Source organism: Pseudonaja textilis, chromosome 17 (assembly GCF_049901715.1).
Source record: "Pseudonaja textilis isolate UNSWEBS1 chromosome 17, rPseTex1.2, whole genome shotgun sequence".
Lineage (NCBI taxonomy): Eukaryota > Metazoa > Chordata > Lepidosauria > Squamata > Elapidae > Pseudonaja > Pseudonaja textilis.
The window spans coordinates 9,124,977-9,144,165 of NC_142006.1; the positions used below are offsets into that span (position 1 = coordinate 9,124,977).

The 19,189-nt window shown below is 44.1% G+C and overlaps 1 protein-coding gene across 3 annotated transcripts in view; it reads left to right on the plus strand.

Annotated features, from left to right (window-relative positions):
* The window catches only part of MED27 (mediator complex subunit 27), a 60,963-nt gene that overhangs the window by 23,557 nt on the left and 18,217 nt on the right, over positions 1-19,189 (plus strand). For all 3 annotated transcript variants that reach the window (XM_026712456.2, XM_087914353.1, XM_087914352.1), the window contains exons 3-4: positions 1,074-1,204; positions 16,336-16,429. In XM_026712456.2, coding sequence (XP_026568241.2) covers positions 1,074-1,204; positions 16,336-16,429 — 225 coding nt within the window. The remainder of the gene's footprint in view (positions 1-1,073; positions 1,205-16,335; positions 16,430-19,189) is intronic.

Sequence of the window (19,189 nt, forward strand, 5' to 3'; positions counted from 1 at the left end):
TGGGCCAAAATCCTCCCCATCCTGGCTTAAGGAAGCAATGGAATGAAATAAACGGAGGCCCTTTGGGGGTTCTCGGTGTTTGAACATCCCTCATTCTTTTTAATCTAACTTGTTAAGGTGTTTTTTTTTTTAATAGAACATAAAAATACAAAGAAAGGAACATAAATAGAAAGATGAATGGAGGGAGAGAGAAAGAATAAAGAAAAAGAGCACAGAAGTGCAAGAAACAAAGAAAGAAAGAAAGAAAACTCCTCCAAGAAGCGCTTCTAACTTCTTTTATGAAAGATATAAATGAAGCTTAAATTCAATGCTTACTTTAGAATTCTACTAGGGTGTCCATTTTTCAAACTGTCAGTAATTTTTTACCAATCTTCAAATCCACATGTCACAATTTGGTACAGATCCCACCCACCGACCCCTCTTTTTTTTTTTTTTTTAACCAAAAGTCCAACAAAGGCTTCCGTTGAGAGTTACATTGTGCAAATGGTTTTTTTAAAAAAATTGTTATTCTAATGAGAGGAGTTGAGCATTTTACCTTCTCTGCTAGTTCCATCGCTTTTACTAAACCGCTCTTCTGTTGTCGGTATTTCTTTTTTTAATTTATTTTTTTGTATCCATATGCTTTATTATTTTTACAAGTAACTCGAGTTGGCAAACAAACCTGGTCCTTCTTCCTCCTTCTATTTTTTCCAAAACAACCCTGCGTGGTGGGTGAGCAGTGCTGAGAGGTAGTGACTGGCCCAAAGTCACCCAGCCAGCTTTTATGCTTAAAGCAGGGCTAGAGCTCCCAATCTCCTGCTGGTCTTCATGGCTAAAATGGGACTAGAACTCACCGTCTCCTGGTGGTTGGCCCACAGTCACTCCGCCAGCTTTTATGCCTAAAGTGGAACTAGAACTCTCCCACTGGTGCCTTAAGCAGTAGACCAAACGAGCTGTCCTACTGTTATGGCACAATCTTCACAATACAAAGTGGTGTTTCTGTTACCCAAAATAAGATGAAACTACCCCGACTCTTTCCTAGTGTTTTGTCCTTCAACCTCATGAGCACTTGTCATTTTTATTCTTACTTCCAGCTACAGTATCACACCGGCCTGGCCTCTGGTCTTCTGAATCAGCAGTCCTTGAAGAGGTCAGCGAACCAGATGGGGGTCTCCGCCAAGCGCAGGCCAAAAGCTCAGCCCACCACCCTGGTGTTACCGCCTCAGTAAGTGTCCACCGTGTGCACGTGTGAAAGGCATTTGAATGAAACCTGGTTTTTACAAAAGGAATCCTGGTTTTGGTGGGTCAGAAGTGCTGAGTCAACCTTGAGCCAGTCCTGCCCTCCAGCCACTGCGCCACTGCTGCTCGTAATGTGCTTATTTAATCAATTTTATAGCCAGTAAAGGCTTTTATTTAGGAAAGGCAAAATGGAGGTTTCCCCTGGAATCAGCCCTGATCGAATCTCAACACCCTCAGCTCTCTTCCAATGTCATCCCTTGAAACGGGCTGAGGGTTATTTTTCCCTCCTCCCTTTGCTCTTTCCTTCTCTCTTTTTCTCCTCTTCCTCCCCTGTGAAAACCCCTCAAAGTGGGTGGCTGTGACTCCTTCCCCTCTTTTTTGCCTGCAGAGTTGAGAGTCGGAAACAGCGTCTCCCCCAGATTGTGAAAGCATTCAGAAAAACCAAATTCAGTGGAGAATAGATCCATCCTCTTCTGTGCTCTGTTTTATGTCGCTTTCCACCTTGAGCTGGTCGCCTCCCACTTAATCTAACTTCCTAGTCATTCTGATCAGTTTTATATGCAACCATCAGTCTTGGGTTCCAATAACTCTCTCTCTCTCTCTCTCTTTGAGTGGAGCCAAATTTAGTCATGTAAAATGCAAGATGTGCAGCCGTTAGATTGACATGCTTAATTAATTTCACAACTAATGCTCATTTTATGTCTGTAATGTATCATTGGCCGTAAGAAAGAATTTCTCTGAGCTTTTCCACGGTCATATCAACCTGAAGTAGATTAATTTATACTGGTTAGCATTCTTTTTCCTTGGTTTTGGTTTTTTTTTTTTTCAAAGTACAGCTGAGCCTGTCAGTACAAAACTGGAGAATTTCTTCTGAGTGGATGGATGGATAGACAGATGGAAGATGGATGGATGGATGGATGGATGGATGGATGGATGGATGGATGGATGGATGGATGGAGTGATAGATGGATGATAGGATAGAAGAAATAGATACTGTAGATAGAGATAGATAAATAATGATAGAGTAAGATAGATATGATAGAGTGATAGATAGAATGATAGATTAGAGGAAAAGAGATGGATGGATGGATGGATAGATAGATAATGATAAAGTGAGATAGATATGATAGATAGAATGATAGATTAAAGAGATGAATGGAGGATGGATGGATAGATAGATAATGATAGATGTGATAGAGCGATAGAATGATAGATCAGAGGAAAAGAGATGGATGATGGATGGAAGGAAGGATAGATAGATAACGATAGAGTGAGATACAGAGTGATAGAATGATAGATCAGAGGAAAAGAGATGGATGGATAGATGCATAGATAGAGATATACTACAGATGGATGGATGGACGGACACAGACACAAATAGAGATGATAAGATAGATTTTACAGATAGATAAAAGGGATTAATGGATGGATGGATGGATCTTAATTTATAGACAGAATCGGTCCTGTATCCAACCTTGGTTGTCTTTCTCTATCCGTACAACTTTGTAGGAATTTTGTCCAGTTCTAACCGTGGGTGCAAACAGTGATTTGCTGTAGCAAAAAAAAAAAAAAAAAAAGGAGTAGGAAATAATATCTGCCAAAGTAAAGATTTCTATTCCGGAGAGATGGGAGAAAGCTAAACTTCAAGTAATAACTTCGACTCTTCTAAATGTCTTTACTACGATACTGATTTTTTGCCTTTCCTCGCTTCCTCTCCCTCTCTTCCTCTCTCTCACTCACAGACCCTAACTGGCAAACGCTGCGTTAAGTTAACAATATTCATTAAGCACCGCCGAGATAATATGCAATAAAGGAATAATCCACGGGCCTAGGCCTCTGCTTCTCCCCGGAAGAGTTAATATAATTAAAGATTAAAATACTGTGTGCTTTTTTGAGACAGAGATCCCCATTTTATACAAAAGGGGAATTGCATTAATAAGGAAGAGATCATTTTCCAATAACGTGCAGTATGAAAGGAGAGGTTTTTGATATCCTGCTCGTGCGGCTTATTCATGCCATCCCTCGTAGACTGAATTTTTTTGGACGTTAAATTATCAAGTGCAAAAAAAAAAAAAAAAACCCACCAGAATTGATTTTTGAAGAATGATACAAGTTGGAGGACATATTCCCTCTCTCTTGTCAGTCTATATAATCAGCTTACGTTGGCTACCTGATGTTGGGGTGATTTAAAGGAATGACTTACAACCATTTCCTTTAATGTCCATTCGAAGTTACGACGGCACCAGAAAAAAGGCTCTTGGGGTTATTTTTCACACTTACGACGGTTGCAACATTCCCGTGGATTCAGTTGCCGAATGTCTGAATTCGGATCCCGTGATCACGATCTTAAGAGTGGACAACGGCCGCCACATCCCGGGGGAGGGGGGTCATGTGATCCCCTTTTGCCACCTCGGGACAAACAATCAGGAAGCCAGATTCACTTAACAACCATGTGACTAACTGAACAACTGATGGAGGAAGAGCCTGTGCCTCGGGAACCATCCGATAAGGGCACGGGGAGCCCTCAGCTGCATAACAGACAGAGGAAGAAACCGAGAAAGGAACCTCCCTAACTTAGATCAGGCTTCGAAAAGGGCTGTTTGCTGATATTCTGCCTTAGTTATGTGTGCCTCTTTCCACTTTTTATACTGGTCTTTTCGTCTTTCAATTTGTCAGAGAGTTCTTGATGCAGCCATGCCGGCTTCTTTTGAGAGCTGTTTTTCTTCTTCTTCTTCTTCATTGGTATTGTGCTAGACTGGGCTTTTATAATCTCACTTTTCAAAATGACGGTGAGAATTTACCGAACTCCACAAGGATGTGATCAGTAGTTCTCAACCACCATCGGCACCAGAATTTCCATTGGTGAGCAAGCCAGTTTTAACGAAGCCTCGGCGTTATGACCTGTTTTGCCGCAGTTGTTGTGCAAATCATTGCAGTGGTTGTGTGAATCACACTGTGAAGCGAATCCCGCTTCTCCAAATTGACTTTGCTCATCAGGCGTTGTCTGGGTAGGTCGCCCACAATGATCACATGACCCCTGGACACGGCAACCATTGTAAACACATGCTGGTTGCTGTACCTGGATTTTCATCGTGTGCCGTGCGGATCCTCTGACGGTCGTAAGTCCGAGAACCAGTCTTAAACCACTTTTTTCAGTGCTGTTACAACTTCAAACAATGGCTAAGTGGATCACTGTAAATCAAGGGCTACTATATGGCTTGGTGGACCGTTTACAGTTCCATCCCTCTTCAGGCTCTCGTTCAGCCCTCGGCAAGCGTTCCTACGGAAGCTTTTATTTATTTTGGATGGGCAAATATGTCTCTGAATTATGTCTTACGAAATTGTCTGGCTGGCAGCTCCGGCTGCATCAGCAGTTTCCCAGGAACAGAATCATTCGTCTGGAAAGCAGAGTCCTTTTGTCTTAATAGAATTGCAAATGGACTAATAGCATCTTTGGAGCGGTGGAGGCTGGACTCTGGGGCCGGAGGCATTTTTTAAATCTCTCCGGAGCACTTGTGTCCGGCCTCACGTGGGTCAGGGGACCGAGAGGTGCTGGAGGAGAATATGGCTGAAGCTTAAGACCAGGATAGGAAGGAGATGGAAGGACAGGTGGATTGGTGGGGGTGTTTTTACTACTATCACATTTGTTCTTCTATTTATTTGTCACCCGCCTTTAGTATTTTTATAAATAACTCAAGGCAAGGAACCTACCTAATGCTTCTTCTGCCTCCTATTTTCCCAACAACAACCCTGTAAGGTGGGCTGGACTGAGGAAGAGTGACTGGCACCAAATCACCCAGATGGATTTCCTGCCTAAGGCAGAACTAGAACTCACCGTCCCCTGGTGATTGGCTCAAAGTCACCCAGCTGGCTTTCATGCCTAAAGCTGGACTAGAATTCACCGTCTCCTCTCCCTCGGTCCAAAGTCACCCTGCCGACTTGAATGCCTAAAGCGAGACTAGAACTAGGTCACCTCATCGGGGCTAGTAAGCACTCTTTATCCTCCTTACCAGCCCACTCCTTACCTAGCCCTGATGACGTGACCTAGTTGGGTCATGAAACGACTGCAAGAAAACCACCGAGCTCAGAGAGCGCCGAAGACCCCCACCGTTCAACCGTGAGCTACAAATATTCCCCTTTCATTCTTGGGTGTTTCCTACGAGCCCCAATGCTGCTTCTCTTGTTGACTCATTAAAGCCGCCACATCCTTCTTGCGGGATTGTCGGTGGTTTTTTCTCTCCCTCTGCAGCCGCTTTTCAGAAATGGAGTGGAAAACTCCACCCAGCCTGAATGCCTAGATTAGTAAGAAGAGCATTCTAACCGAACAAACTCAGCAGTCAACATCTGTTTGCAACAGACTCTTCTTCTGACATTACTCTCCAGGAAAAACACACACAACCCACACCCACACCCCCGCTGTGCAGCACACAACTCCGATAAATTGTCAAGTTTCTCAGAAACTTGCAATCGATAGGAGCAGCTCTGAACCTTTTAAGCTGCTACGACTGTTTTGCATTCTTGGGAAGTTTTACCGACTTTTAAAGGTTACAGCCTGCTAACGTTTTGGTTACAATTTGTTAAAAAAAAAAAAAAAGCTTCTGGAGAAATATATATATATATATATCAGAAAAATATAAATTTTCTTCTGCCGATATCGATTAACAGATGGCTGATGCGGCTTCGGCAGAAAGACGCATTCGAGCTGCGATTCCATCCCTATAGATTTAACCCTTAAAGTCATTTAATGGAAAGTTAAGTCGGTTTGCAACTATTTGTGGGCCCGTGCTGTAAGGGGAGGTGAATAAATGAGGACCCAGATCGCTGGGGGCAATACAAGCAGTCCTTGACTTACAGCACTTCGCTTACTGACCACTCGAAGTTACATCAGCATTGAAAAAAGTGATTCTGTGGCCATTTTTCACACTTACGACCATTGCGGGACCCCTCCTGGGTCACCTAATTTACTGTCCGTTCAGCTGCTTGACAACTGATTCACATTTACGACTGGTTGCAGTGTCACAGCGTCACGTGATGATCTTTTGCAACCTTCTGGCAAGCAAAGCCAACAACCTTGGCCAGAAAAGTCATAAAACGGTGTGTGTGTATGTCAAAACTCACTTGACAAACTCAGCCACATCAATTTTGGGGCTCAATTGGTGGCCGTAAGTCGAGGACTACCTGTACGCTGACTCTGTCAAACCGCTCCGCCTCCTTTCGTGTCTCTTGAATCTCGGTTTAGCGTTGATCTTAATCTCTCAGCATGCAAGTTGGAGACGAGATGGGAAAACGAGACTGCTATTTCTGTCGAGTCTCCATGAGAACCAACCGATATATTTATATATATGTTTGTAGGCACTTGGATCTCTTCCTTCGGCAGGATATTGGAAAACAATATTAACATTTTAGAGAGCTGCTGTAAGCTGATTCCCTGAGGCCGCCGGCTTTCCCCTTTTTCCCAAATCCTGCTTGATCCGGACGGATTCATTTCCCTCAATTTGATTCTTTCCCCACCTCGGTTCCGATGGGCGCCCGTTTTCTCTCTCTCTCTCTCTCTCTCTCCCTCACTGGGTGATAAGCACAATTTTTTCCTCTTTTTCCCCCCTCCCCGATAGCCCTGTCGGCTTTCCTTGATATTCCGTGCAGGGACATGAGGGTTTCCAGGTTCATTATTCACCCTGATATTTTTTAAAAAAAATAAATAAGAGGATAGGAACATTCCCAGGTACGTTCCAGCTGCCAATTCTGGACCGCTGGAATCGAAGCCAGCTGAACAAACACTGTGAAGAACATTTGACTGATGAACACCTTGACAAAAACTATCCTCTCCTTCTCGCTGCTTCTAATTTCCCTCTCGGGAGGCATCAGCCACGCTGTTCGTCCCTCGCCGGAACCGAATCGTCCAATTAGCCATCCCTCGGCGCCATTTTTGTCAACCTTAATTGGATTGCACGCCAACGGCTGTTAATTACACTTCACCCAGCCAGTTTTCATGCCTAGGGCAGGACTATAACTCCCAGTCTCCTGGTGATGGGGACACTCAGTCTCCCACTTTCTAGATCGGCGCCTTAACCACCAGACCAAACCGGCTCTTCTTGCCCTTTTTGTCAGAAGCTTTGGGGATTATGGGTGCCGCATTCGGACATGGACGTGGTACGGCATGCTATGTTAGGGCAAGACTTAATGGGCCTCTCTCTCTCTCCTCTCTCTCTCTTTCTCTCTCCCTCTCTCTTTTGCCAAGTTGCAGTCTGCAGAATTAATTCTTCTTTCTTCTAGTGCCAAATTGCTCATACGGAGTCTGGATTCCCCCGGTCAGCAGATTCCCCATCTGATCTGTCTGAAAGGGTCATGACAGATGAGGGTCCTTCCAGCCCCCTTTTAAATCCTCTTTATCTTTAAATCAAGCAGGAATTCTCATCCGTCTGAAAATTTCAGTCCTTAAGCGAGTTATTCCCCTCTCCTCCCCCGCTCGTTTTAACGGGATCGATCTTTTTGTTTTTAATTGGCGCAAATCCGACGGAGAGCTCCGATATTCTCCCATTTTCTCTCTTCCTGTCTCCACCTTCTTGCTAGGTTTCAAGAAGGTATAAAATCTGCAAGGTGTGTTTTCTTAATGGGATTGCAGGATTCCCGTTGTCATCGAGTCATGTTATTTTATACGTTGATAAAACCAGCAGAAGTATATAATAGACTAGTATTCTTCCTGCAAATGAGATAGGTAAGAACCTTATCTGAAGTTCTTTGGTTTATTTTTTTTAATTGCTTGTTATTTCTTTTCCCCAAAATCTCTTCCTGCTCCCAGTTTCTTATTTATCCTTCCTTAGATTTCTCAGCTTACACTTCTGAAAGAGATCATTGGCCCAAACAAACGTATATTTTCCTGTGATTTGTTATATGGGACTTGGGCAGAATGCGGAAAGTTTTGGTGGAAGTTAAGACTGAGTTTTTATCAGTTGTCTTAAGCGATCAAGGGCTTCTGGTATTTTTTCTACAATCATTCATGGTTCTGAGATTGTCGGAGGAAAAAGGGAATTCGGAGCAGGATTTTATGGGTCCTAGAAATCTCTGTAATTTCTGTAAGGGGTGACGTGATAGCAGTGTTCCAATGTCCCAGGGTCTGCCCCAAAGAAGAGGAAGGGGTCAGATCTATTTTCCAAAATATCTGAGGGCAGGACAACAAGCAACGGATGGCAACTGACCAAGGAGAGGAGCAACCTAGAATTAAGGAGGAATTTCCTGATAGCGAGAGCAATTAATCAGTGGAACAACTTGCCCTCCAGCAGCTGTGAATGCTCCAACACTGGAAGGTTTTAAGAAGATGTTGGAGAAGCATCTGCCTGCTTGTGGTGTAGGCTTTCCTGCCTAGGCAGCGGGTTGGACTAGAAGACCCCCAGGGTCCCTTCCCACTCTGCCATTCTATAATTCTGTTATAAATATATTCATACAGTCATCAAAGGAGGCTGCCAAAAGGGGAGACAGCATTCTATATTTGCCACTTATCCTCTGCCTTTGTTTGTCCTTGTGCTGTCTAAGAGCATAATCAAGATTTATTCAGTTCCTTGACAAACCACAGCTAGGAAGAGTTCCGGATGTGCGAGTTAAATGCTGGTGCCACAGAAATATGATCGCTTGCCGTCAACCATGGAAAGAGACCTGGCACTGGGTTGAAACACGAGCGTTTAGCACACTCGGGGCCAGTAACAACGTTTTTTTTAAAAAAAAATTGCACGCACAAAGAGGTTGGAAGCACCCAGAGCTCCAATTTAAGGTTAACCTTCGTGCTTAACGTCGCAATGCTTGAAGGTTTGCTTATGTTCATTTTATGGATGAACCTCTCGGATGGCATATGAATTTCATAACCAAATCAATAACACTCAACGGAACTCGGCTCTTCGTAGCTACGTGGACAGGTGGATGGGAGCTTTTTCAAGCAGTTCTTGACTTATGACAATTGGCCTAGTGACCAAAGTTGCAACAGTACACTGGAAAAAAGGGACACGCAAAATGTTTTTCACATTTAGCGTTTTTGGGCGGGGGCAGCATCCCCCCGTGGTGACGGGATCAAAATTCAGCCACTTGGCAACCAGCTCATATTTATGAAGGTCGCTGCATCCCCGGGGTTCATGTTTGCAACCTTCTGAGTCAAGATTCACTTAACAACCATGTTACTCATTTAAGGCCCCCAGGGTCTTAAATTTGCTTAACAACGGTGGCAGTGGGCCTAAACTCATTTAATAACTGAATGAATACACTTACTCACTCACCCTTAATTTATGGGTTCAATCGTAGTTGCAAGTCGAGGCCACCTGTTTTCCAGTCTCAATTTTAGGAAGGGTTGTATTGTCCAACCCCTACCAGCATTCGTAGGAAATGAGGAAGAGAGGTGTCGGCGTTCCGGAAAACCTTGACTCCAACAGATCACTCCAAGCCAGACATATGTTCAAAGCTCCCTTTTATTGGAGCAGTAAACTGGCACATGGGGAAAACCCTGAATCTGAAAGTTCCCTCCGATAAGTAAACCATTACAAATCCTCCCCCTGCACCCATCATCCCATCACATGCCCCGATCACTATCCGTCCGACCTTGAGGTGTCCCCTCGACTACAGGAACAACGTCACCTTGACTCTAACGCAGAACACTATTGTGTCTAAACACATCTGCTCCATGCAATTCCCCCCTCCCATCTTCCCAAGAATGTGGCAGTGTGGAAGCTTCTGGTGCTAATATGGTGACAACAGGGACTTCTGATCATGTTTCAATCAAATATGATAAAGGAACCCCGCCCCCCTTCTGAAATAAATAATATTTCAGAAAAGCAGATACAGTGATCCAGGTCTCCTTTGCTTTTTAAGATATCCACGTTGCACAACCGCCATTTAATTTAATTTAATTTAATTTACTCTACTCTACTTTATTGTCATTGCACCTCGTACAATGAAATCAAACGCCATCTTCAGTGCACATCTTGAACATGAAAATAAACACAAATGCACATCCTTCACCCTCCACACATTGAACCGAAAACCCCCGACACCACACCAACACTGCACTATACAGCAGAATTCAACAGAGCTCCTGCCCTGGGATAGAAGCTGTTTTTCAGCCTATTTGTCCTTGTTTTTATTATTATCCTGCACCATTTGCCATTTGCACCATTTGCCAAAAAAAGGGAGCCCAGGATGAGATGGATCTTTGAGAATGTTTTGAACTTCCTTAAGGCAGTGGGAGCTCTAAAGCTCTTCCAAAGAGGGGAGAGGGCAACCAGTGATCCTCTGGGCAATGATATGAACCCTCTGGAGTGCTTTCCTATCTGCCCCTGTGCAATTGGCAAACCATGCATAGGTGCAGTAAGTTAAGATACTCTCTCTGGTGCAGCGGTAGAAGATTTTTAAATGTCAAAAAACAACAGAGCAGTCCAATTTTCTACTGAAAAATAAAAGGAGGGCTGAATTTGAACCAAGGCCTGCTGTATCCTGAGCAGGAGTTGGACTAGAAGACCTTCAGGGTCCCTTCCAACTCTGCATTGATAATGTGTGATTCAGAAACCTTCAGCCTTTCCCCCTCTGTTACCAGGGATGGCTTTACTGTGGATATTTTAATATTTAATGCCGCAATTACTGTAGCAGCTTGCTATTTAATATTTACTGCGGGCCGGGGTCCACCCACGCTTTGCTGCCAGGGGTTTCTTAATTATTATTATTATTGTTATCCTGCAAGCCAGCTTGATTCGGGCGCCAGAACAATTAATTAATTAAAGCAGGCCACTTTGCAAATATAATTTAAAGCGTTTGGGGCACGTGAAAAGCCTCGTTGAACTTGGCGGTGGCGGCCTTAGAATTTAACATGTAACATCAACTCAGCCAAAAAAAGAAGGGGGGAAGAAAGAAAAAGAAAGAAAGAAAGAAAGAAAGGATAGAAAGAAAGAAAGAAAGAAAGAAAGAAAGAAAGAAAGAAAGAAAGAAAGAAAGAAAGAAAGAAAGAAAGAAAGAAAGAAAGAAAGAAAGAAAGGCTTGCTTTCCTATAATTTATTTATTTTTAAGTCAAGTGTCACTGCGATGAGGAGTCAAGAAAGCATGAACCTGCTCCGCAGACATTACTGGAAACTCATCTGAGCGTGCAAAACATTTTCGGCATATTGACAGAAAACTGACACTAATTCCTTTAGAGGAAGAAATTGAACAGAAACGTATCCTATCCTGAACTCTTTGAGTGGTAATGGGATTTTAAGAGAACGGACTATTCATGGTATATTAAACAGCCTTTTCCCCCCTTGAAGTAGGCTGTGTTTACTGTTTTTATTTATATATGTGTGTGTGTGTGTGTGTGTGTGTGTGTCTCTCTCATGTCACTGGGCGGGGAGGGAGAAAAAGAAAATTAATACACATTTTAACTACAGGTAGTCCTTGACTTACGATCCCAGTTGAGCCCAAAGACAGTTGAGCCGGCTGTTAAGTGAGTTTTGCCCCATTTGGACAATCTTTCTGGCCACAGTGGTTAAATGAATTACTACAATGGTTAGAACAGAATAGAATATGACAATAGAATAGTATAGAATATAGAACACGGGTCTTCAAACTTGGTCTGAGCTAACATGACTGGAGGAGGAATTCTGGGAGTTGAAGTCCATAAGTCTTAAGGCTGTCAAGTTTGAAGACCCCTGGAATAATGAAAGAATAATAAAATAATAGAATAGAATATGAAATAATTAGAATAGAATAGAATAGAATAGAATAGGAGTTGGAAGGGACCTTAGAGGTCTTCTAGTCCAGCCCCCTCCTCAAGCAGGAGAACCTATACAATCTCAGGCAAGTGATTGTGAAATCTTGGTTTCTCCATCGCAAAAAGTGACCACACTTCAGGAAACTGCCACCCTCATAAATGCGGGTCAGTCATCAAGCGTCTGAATGTTGGTCTCATGACTGAGGGGAAAGCTGCAACTGTCGTAAGTGTGAGAAAGGGCCAGGAACCCCCTTTTTCAATGCTGTTGTAACTTCACACGGTCGCTAAGCAAACGGTTGTAAGTCGAGGAGTACCTGTGGAGTCAGAAGCGAACGTTTTTCTTCCTTTTTCTCCCTCCCTGCTTTCCTTCTCGTTATTTATTTATTTTGTTCGTTTGTTTTGCATTTTATGTCTGGATAAACTCTTAAAAGGCCCAAAGAATCTCCCAACAAAATGTGCCGCGGCCGCTTCGTTGCAAGGACTTCAAACCTATGCAAAAGTTCAGAGGAACCAGTGTTATTTTCCTGCCTTGAACACAACAACCCTCTGAAGGACTTTGCGATCCCCAGGGCTGGTTTCGTGACGCTGTTGGTTGAGTCAGACGTGGCTCTTGTTTTCCCCTGTTTGGGAATAAATTAGGGAGGTTCTTAAAACTGGGGTCTGGCTCTTCAAACCCTACAGAGAAAATCAACCTAACTAATGATTTACCTCGGAGCCAGTGACGGTGGGTCACCTTGGCAGGGTCGGCGTCTTGGTTTTAATGTCCCGCATAATATTTTCTCTCTAAATGTCCTCCCGATCCGTGTTTGAAGTCTGAGATCCTTTCTCTTCCTCTTTTGGCCTCTCTCTTTTTCTCAAGAATGGATGGGACACCCTTGAAATCCGGGCCTTTGTGGCATATTTACGGGTGACGTGGACTGTGGGGCGAATTAGGCCAACTTTCTCAGCTCTGGCGACCGTCCTTATCCTGGTTATATGTTGGCGGAAGGTGGTTTGATGCCGTTTGAGGCATCGTGAGGGTAGGCCAAACTGCACCGACTGAATGAATTTTCATAAAGGTACCTTATCTTAGTGCTTTTCAGGCATAGTCGAACCAGTCTAATGATCTAGTCAGTTAGAGAAAAGAAGGACCAGGGATGACACGATAGCAGTCTCCCAATATTTGAGGGGCTGCCCCACAGAAGAGGAAGGGGTCAAGCTATCCTCCAAAGCACCAAGAAGGCAGGACAAGAAGCAATGGATGGAAACTAATCTAGGAGAGAAGCAACCCGGAACTAAGGAGGAATTTCCTGACAGGGAGGACAATTCATCAGTGGAACTCCTTGCCTCCAGAAGTTGTGGATGCTCCAACACTGGAGGCTTTCAAGAAGAGACTGGACAGCCACTGTCTGAAGTAATATAGGGTCTCCTGCCTGAGCAGGAGGTTGGACTAGAAGACCTCCAAGGTCCCTTCCAACTCTGTTATTCTGTTCGTGTTCTCTGTTTAAAAACAACAACAACAACAACAAAGGGAAGCTTATCCAAGAGAGATCCAACCGAGAATTCAGGAGGGATTTCCTGACAGCGAGGACGATTAATCAGTGGAACGACTTGCCACCAGAGATTGTAGGTGCTCCATGGCTGGAAGTTTTAAAGGAGAGACAGGAGATGGAAATGGTATAGGGTCTCCGGCTTCAGCAAGGGGTTGGACTAGAAGACCTCTAAGGTCCCGTCCAACCAGTGGTGGGATTCAAATTGTTTTACTACGGATCGGTGGGCGTGGTGTGGCTTGGTGGGCGTGGCTTGGTGGGCGTGGCAGGGGAAGGATATACTGCAAAATCCCCCTTCCCTTCCTTCCCCACCGGCCTGCTTTCCAGCTCCGTTCTCCTGGGCAGGGCAACCCAAGGAGACCCAGCCGATCATCTGGGACTCGATGGGAGGCAGAGAAGAGTTGGGGTTGGCCGGTTCTCCCAACTACTCAAAATTTCCGCTCCAGGTTCTCCAGAACTGGGCAGAACCTGCTGAACGTCATCTCTGTTCTTCTATAAACACTTTGAAACCACTTGGACTTTTTTTTTTTAATGCCGAGAAGTAGCATTGAAATGCTGTTTTGAATACAATGCCCTGACTGAACTCATTGAGCATCTATGGGCTCTTCTTCCTTTTTAAGGTTGTGGCGTTCTCCATTATTTGGGGGGTGGGGGGTAGAATTGGAGGTGAGAAATGATTGCAAACACTCTTTGGGCCCATGCAGCACAAATGGCCACATATGCATTTTGAAAGCTACGCCGGAAGACATGCTTTTGAATCACCGCGAGTTTCTGCCAAAGATCCTGGTTGCGTTCCAAATAATGCCGCGCTCCGTGCCACTTTTTTTTTAACGTTTTTGTTCTTTTAATTAAAAACAAAATATTTTTACAAAAAATGGCTGGAGAGGGACAGGAGGAAAAGAGCCTTGTGTTCGTCTTCTTTTCTTCTTCTCCTTCCTCTTCCTCCTCCTCCTCTTCTTCCTCCTCCTCTTCTTCTTTTTCCTTCTTCCTCTTCCTCTTCCCCTTCTTCCTCTTCCTCTCCTCCTCTTCTTCTTCCTCCTCTTCTTTTTTTCTTCCTCTTCCTCTTCCCCTTCTTCCTCTTCCTCCTCCTCTTCTTCTTCCTCCTCTTCTTTTTTTCTTCTTCCTCTTCCCCTTCTTCCTCTTCCTCCTCCTCCTCTTCTTCTTCCTCCTCTTCTTTTTTTTCTTCTTCCTCTTCCCCTTCTTCCTCTTCCTCCTCCTCCTCTTCTTCTTCCTCCTCCTCTTTTTTTTTCTTCTTCCTCTTCCCCTCTTCCTTCTTCCTCCTCCTCCTCTTCTTCTTCCTCCTCTTCTTTTTTTCTTCTTCCTCTTCCCCTTCTTCCTCTTCCTCCTCCTCCTCTTCTTCTTCCTCCTCTTCTTTTTTTTCTTCTTCCTCTTCCCCTTCTTCCTCTTCCTCCTCCTCCTCTTCTTCTTCCTCCTCTTCTTTTTTTCTTCTTCCTCTTCCTCTTCCCCTTCTTCCTCCTCCTCTTCTTCTTCCTCCTCTTCTTTTTCTTCTTCTTCCACTTCCCCTTCTTCCTCCTCCTCCTCCTCCTCCTCCTCTTCTCCTTCTTCTTTACCTTTCCGAAGAAGATTTGAGTTTATATTATGGCGGGTGTTTTGGGGGGGGGAGGAGAAGGGGCAGCTGAGCTCGATGCGCGGAGTTTTAAAATGAACAGCATGTATCTTACAAACTGCGTGGGAGAAATATGCTTTCCACGGCGCCTGAGCATAACGCCAGCGCTGGATGAGCTCCAGTTTTTAAAGCGGGTCAGGCTCCAGAACGGAGCCATCTGTCCGGTGTTAAAACAAAAAAAAAAGAAAGCCCTCAAAACCCTCAGCACAGAGAAAAGGGGTTGGTTGCCTGCAATCGATTTATGGGAGCCGAGGCTGCTGTCTTCTGCTTTGCCCCCGTGAACGGGGGGTGGGGGTGGGGAACCCTCCTTGCCAAGGACCCCCCCCCCCGTGAAAGACCGCAGCCAGCGGTGGGCTCCCTGATAGAAAGAAGGCCTCGAGGCTCTAGCAAGGGTGGAGAGGAGAGCAACGAAGACGGTCGGGGGCTAAAGCAGATGAAGAATGGCTGCAGGAATTGGGTGTGTCCGAGCAGCGGGTTGGACTAGAAGACCTCCAAGGTTCCTTCCAACTTCGTTATTCTACTGTACTCTACTCTACTCTAATTCTATTCCTATTCTATTCCTTATTCCAGGGGGCTTGAAACTTGACAGGTTTAAGACTTGTGGACTTCAACTCCCAGGATTCCTCCTCCAGTCATGCTCGCTCAGGAATTCTGGGAGTTGAAGTCCACAAGTCTTAAACCTGTCAAGTTTGAAGACCCTTCTCTTATTCTACTCTACTCTACTCTACTCTACTCTACTCTACTCTAATTCTATTCTACTCTACTCTACTCTACTCTACTCTACTCTACTCCTATACCTATACCTATACCTATTCTATTCCTATTCTATTCATTCATTCCAATTCCTTATTCTACTCTACTACTCTACTCTCTACTCCTATACCTAATTTATTCTATTCTATTCTGTTCTATTCTATTCTATTCTATTCTATTCTACTCTACTCTACTACTCTACTCTACTCTACTCCTATACCTATCCTATACCTATACCTATTCTATTCCCTATTCTATTCCATTCCATTCTATTCCTTATTCTATTCTGTTCTACTCTACTCTACTCTACTCTGCTCCTTATTCTATTCCATTCCTCTCCACTCCACCCACCCTATTCCATCCCATCTGATCCCAATCCCACCCCACATTCCATTCCACCTTCCTTTCTATTCTAGGTCTAACTTTTTCCTTTATGTGTACTGCAAATCATTGAGTCGCTGCGGCGACTAATGTCCGCATTGCTTTTGTAGCTACGTAGATGACGTGATCAGTCGCATTGACCGAATGTTTCCGGAGATGTCTATTCACCTGTCTCGGCCCAACGGGACTTCCGCCATGCTGCTGGTAAGTTAAAACTCCACTGTTGTTGTTGTTATCGCTATTGTTGCTTTTGCCATTGTTTATAAACCTTAGCAGCCTGCTGGTGTTATTGAAAATAGGCTTCAAAATGTGTGGGGTGCCCTATCCAGTGCTGAGAAATGATATGACTGATGCACATTGCAAATGCATCAGAATAATATATGGTATTTATCTAAACTAATAACAGAATGGCAGAGCTGGAAGGGACCTTGTAGGTCATCTAGTCCAACCCGCCACGCAATCAGGGGAGACCTTACACCATTTCTGAACAGATGGCAGTCCGGTCTCTTCTTGAAAGCTTCCAGGGATGAAGCTCCCACAACTTCTGCTCCTTTTGATTAATAGATACCAATAATTTTATTTGTTTGTGTATTGGTTAAATTTATTTGCCATCCGTCTCACTGTGGAGCCACTCTGGCTGACTTGCAGCAATAGAATGGAAAAATAACAATGCAGGTAGTCCTTGATTTACGATGACAACTGAGGCCCAACATTTCTGCGGCTAAGCGAGACAGTTAAGTGAGTTTCACCCCGTTTTACGACCTTTCCTGAGGCCGTTGTTCAGTGAACACCTGCAGCTGTGAAGTCAGCAATGCCGTTGTTAAAGTGCGCTTGGCTTTCCCAGGAGCTTTGCTCGTCAAACGGTCACAAAAGGGAATCACATAATCCCAGGATATACTGCAAACTGCCATAAGTACGAGTCGCTAGCTAAACGCCTGAATTTTGATCGCACGACGACAAGAACGGTGTAATTGTCGTAAGTGTGAAAAATAGCCGTAAGTCACTCTTTTCAGCCCCCTTGTAGCTCTGAACGGTCATTAAACCAATTGTTGTAAGTCAAGGATTAATTTTGGAAAGGAATAAACAATGTTTGGTAAAATAAAAACATCTATAAATGCCGATTTATGTTCAACTCAAGGCAGTTTCCTGGAATGTTTGCAGTGGGCTGGCGGGCGACCTCTAGACTGCCTTGAACACCATTTTCCCCCCTCTTCAATGTATGTTAAAAAAAAGCTGAAAGCTTGCAGTAATTCTCACATTTCCCAAATCTCATTGATGTACAGATTTCTCTGTGTGGCCAGTTTTGAAAACAGAAGAGATTTCTTTCTTTTTTCCTCAAGAAAACGATTGGCAGAAGAGTGTCTTGGGGAAGAGTTATAGCGTGGAAATCTATTCTAGTGTGAAGTAACCTTTAGATAAGGAATGATCTGCCATAACTTTTGTCATCTTTATTGATTCTGGTTTCCATATGTCTCTTTGCAGATTTAGAGGTATCTTGGAAAAGAGTCCCCTTTTTTGTGTGTTTTTGTTTATTAGTTTATAATATAAAATATAAAAATACAAAAGAAAATAAGGGAGGAAAAAGGGAAGGGAAAAGTATGGAGAAAAGAGGAAAAAAAGAAAGAAAAGGTGTTGACTTCCAACTCCCTCTGGTCCTTCTTTCTTTCTTTTTCTCCCTCCCTCCCTCTCTCCACCCCTCCCTTATTTATTTATTTCTTCCTTCCTTCCCTTCCTCCCTCCTCTCTCTTCCTCTCCCCTTCCTTCCCTCCTTCCTTCCCTTCTCCTTCCTTTCTGCCTCCCTCCTTTCTTCTTTCTTTATTTCTCCCTCCCTCCCTCCATCCCTTCTTTCTTCCTTCCTTCTTTTCTTCCCTCCCTCCCTCTCTCTTCCTCTCCCTCCCTCTCTCCCTGCCTCACTCACCCTTCCTTCCTTCCTTCCTTCCTTCCTTCCTTCCTTCCTTCCTTCCTTCCTTCCTTCCTTCCTTCCTTCCATTTTCAGTGACTCTAGGCAGCTTACAAAAAAATAATAAAAATAAAGAATGGATGGTTTTGGTTAGCGATCCTCTCCAAGCCTTCAACTCTGGGGCTCAAACCTTATAAGACGTGCGCGACCTCCGAATTCACCTTGAAATGTTGGGGTCTGTTTGAAACGGCCATAGATCAAAACCCAAAGCATTTCCCCCTCCAAATTCTGCCTGGGCTCCTCTCCCGCCCTTTCTCCGCTTCCTCCCTCGTCCTTGGATTCCATCCTCAGTTAATTATGTATTTTGCTTTGTTTTTTATTTATAGGATACTGTTTTTCGAAGGGTAGCGTATAAATTCTTAAGCTAAACCAAATGCGACCTGACTTCCAATGACCCTTCACTCTGGGGCTATGTAAATAGAAGCATTTGCCGTGTGATTTTGTCCCACCAACACCAAAGCTTGTACCGGAAGGATTTGGGACTTGCACTTTACAAGAGTTAAAAATGACGAGCTGTGAAGTTTTTGAAGGGGTTTCTTAAATGACATCAGCAGAACCGATGGGACTTTGAGTCCAGATTCACCCCCCAAAAGACCATCAATCGCCCCGTCTTCTAATATGACGTCTCAGAGAGGTTCAGTCCACTCTGGAACCTGCCACAAACTCGAAAACTGACTTTTCTCCAGCTGCCTATTAACCTTTTCCCTTCCTGGTAAATGGCTGAATCGATACAAAGCACAATTCGTTGAGTTAGCCATTCGAAGTTACACTGACACTGGGAAAAAAAAGGACTTTTTTTTTACCCTTCCGGCCATGGCAGCTTCCCTGTGGTTACGTGATCAAAATTCAGAAGCTTGGCGACTCATTCATATTTATGACGGATGCAGCGTCCAGGGTCACGTGATGGTCTTTGACAACTGTCTGACATGCAGAGTCAATGGGGAAGGAAGGAAGGAAGGAAGGAAGGAAGGAAGGAAGGAAGGAAGGAAGGAAGGAAGGAAGGA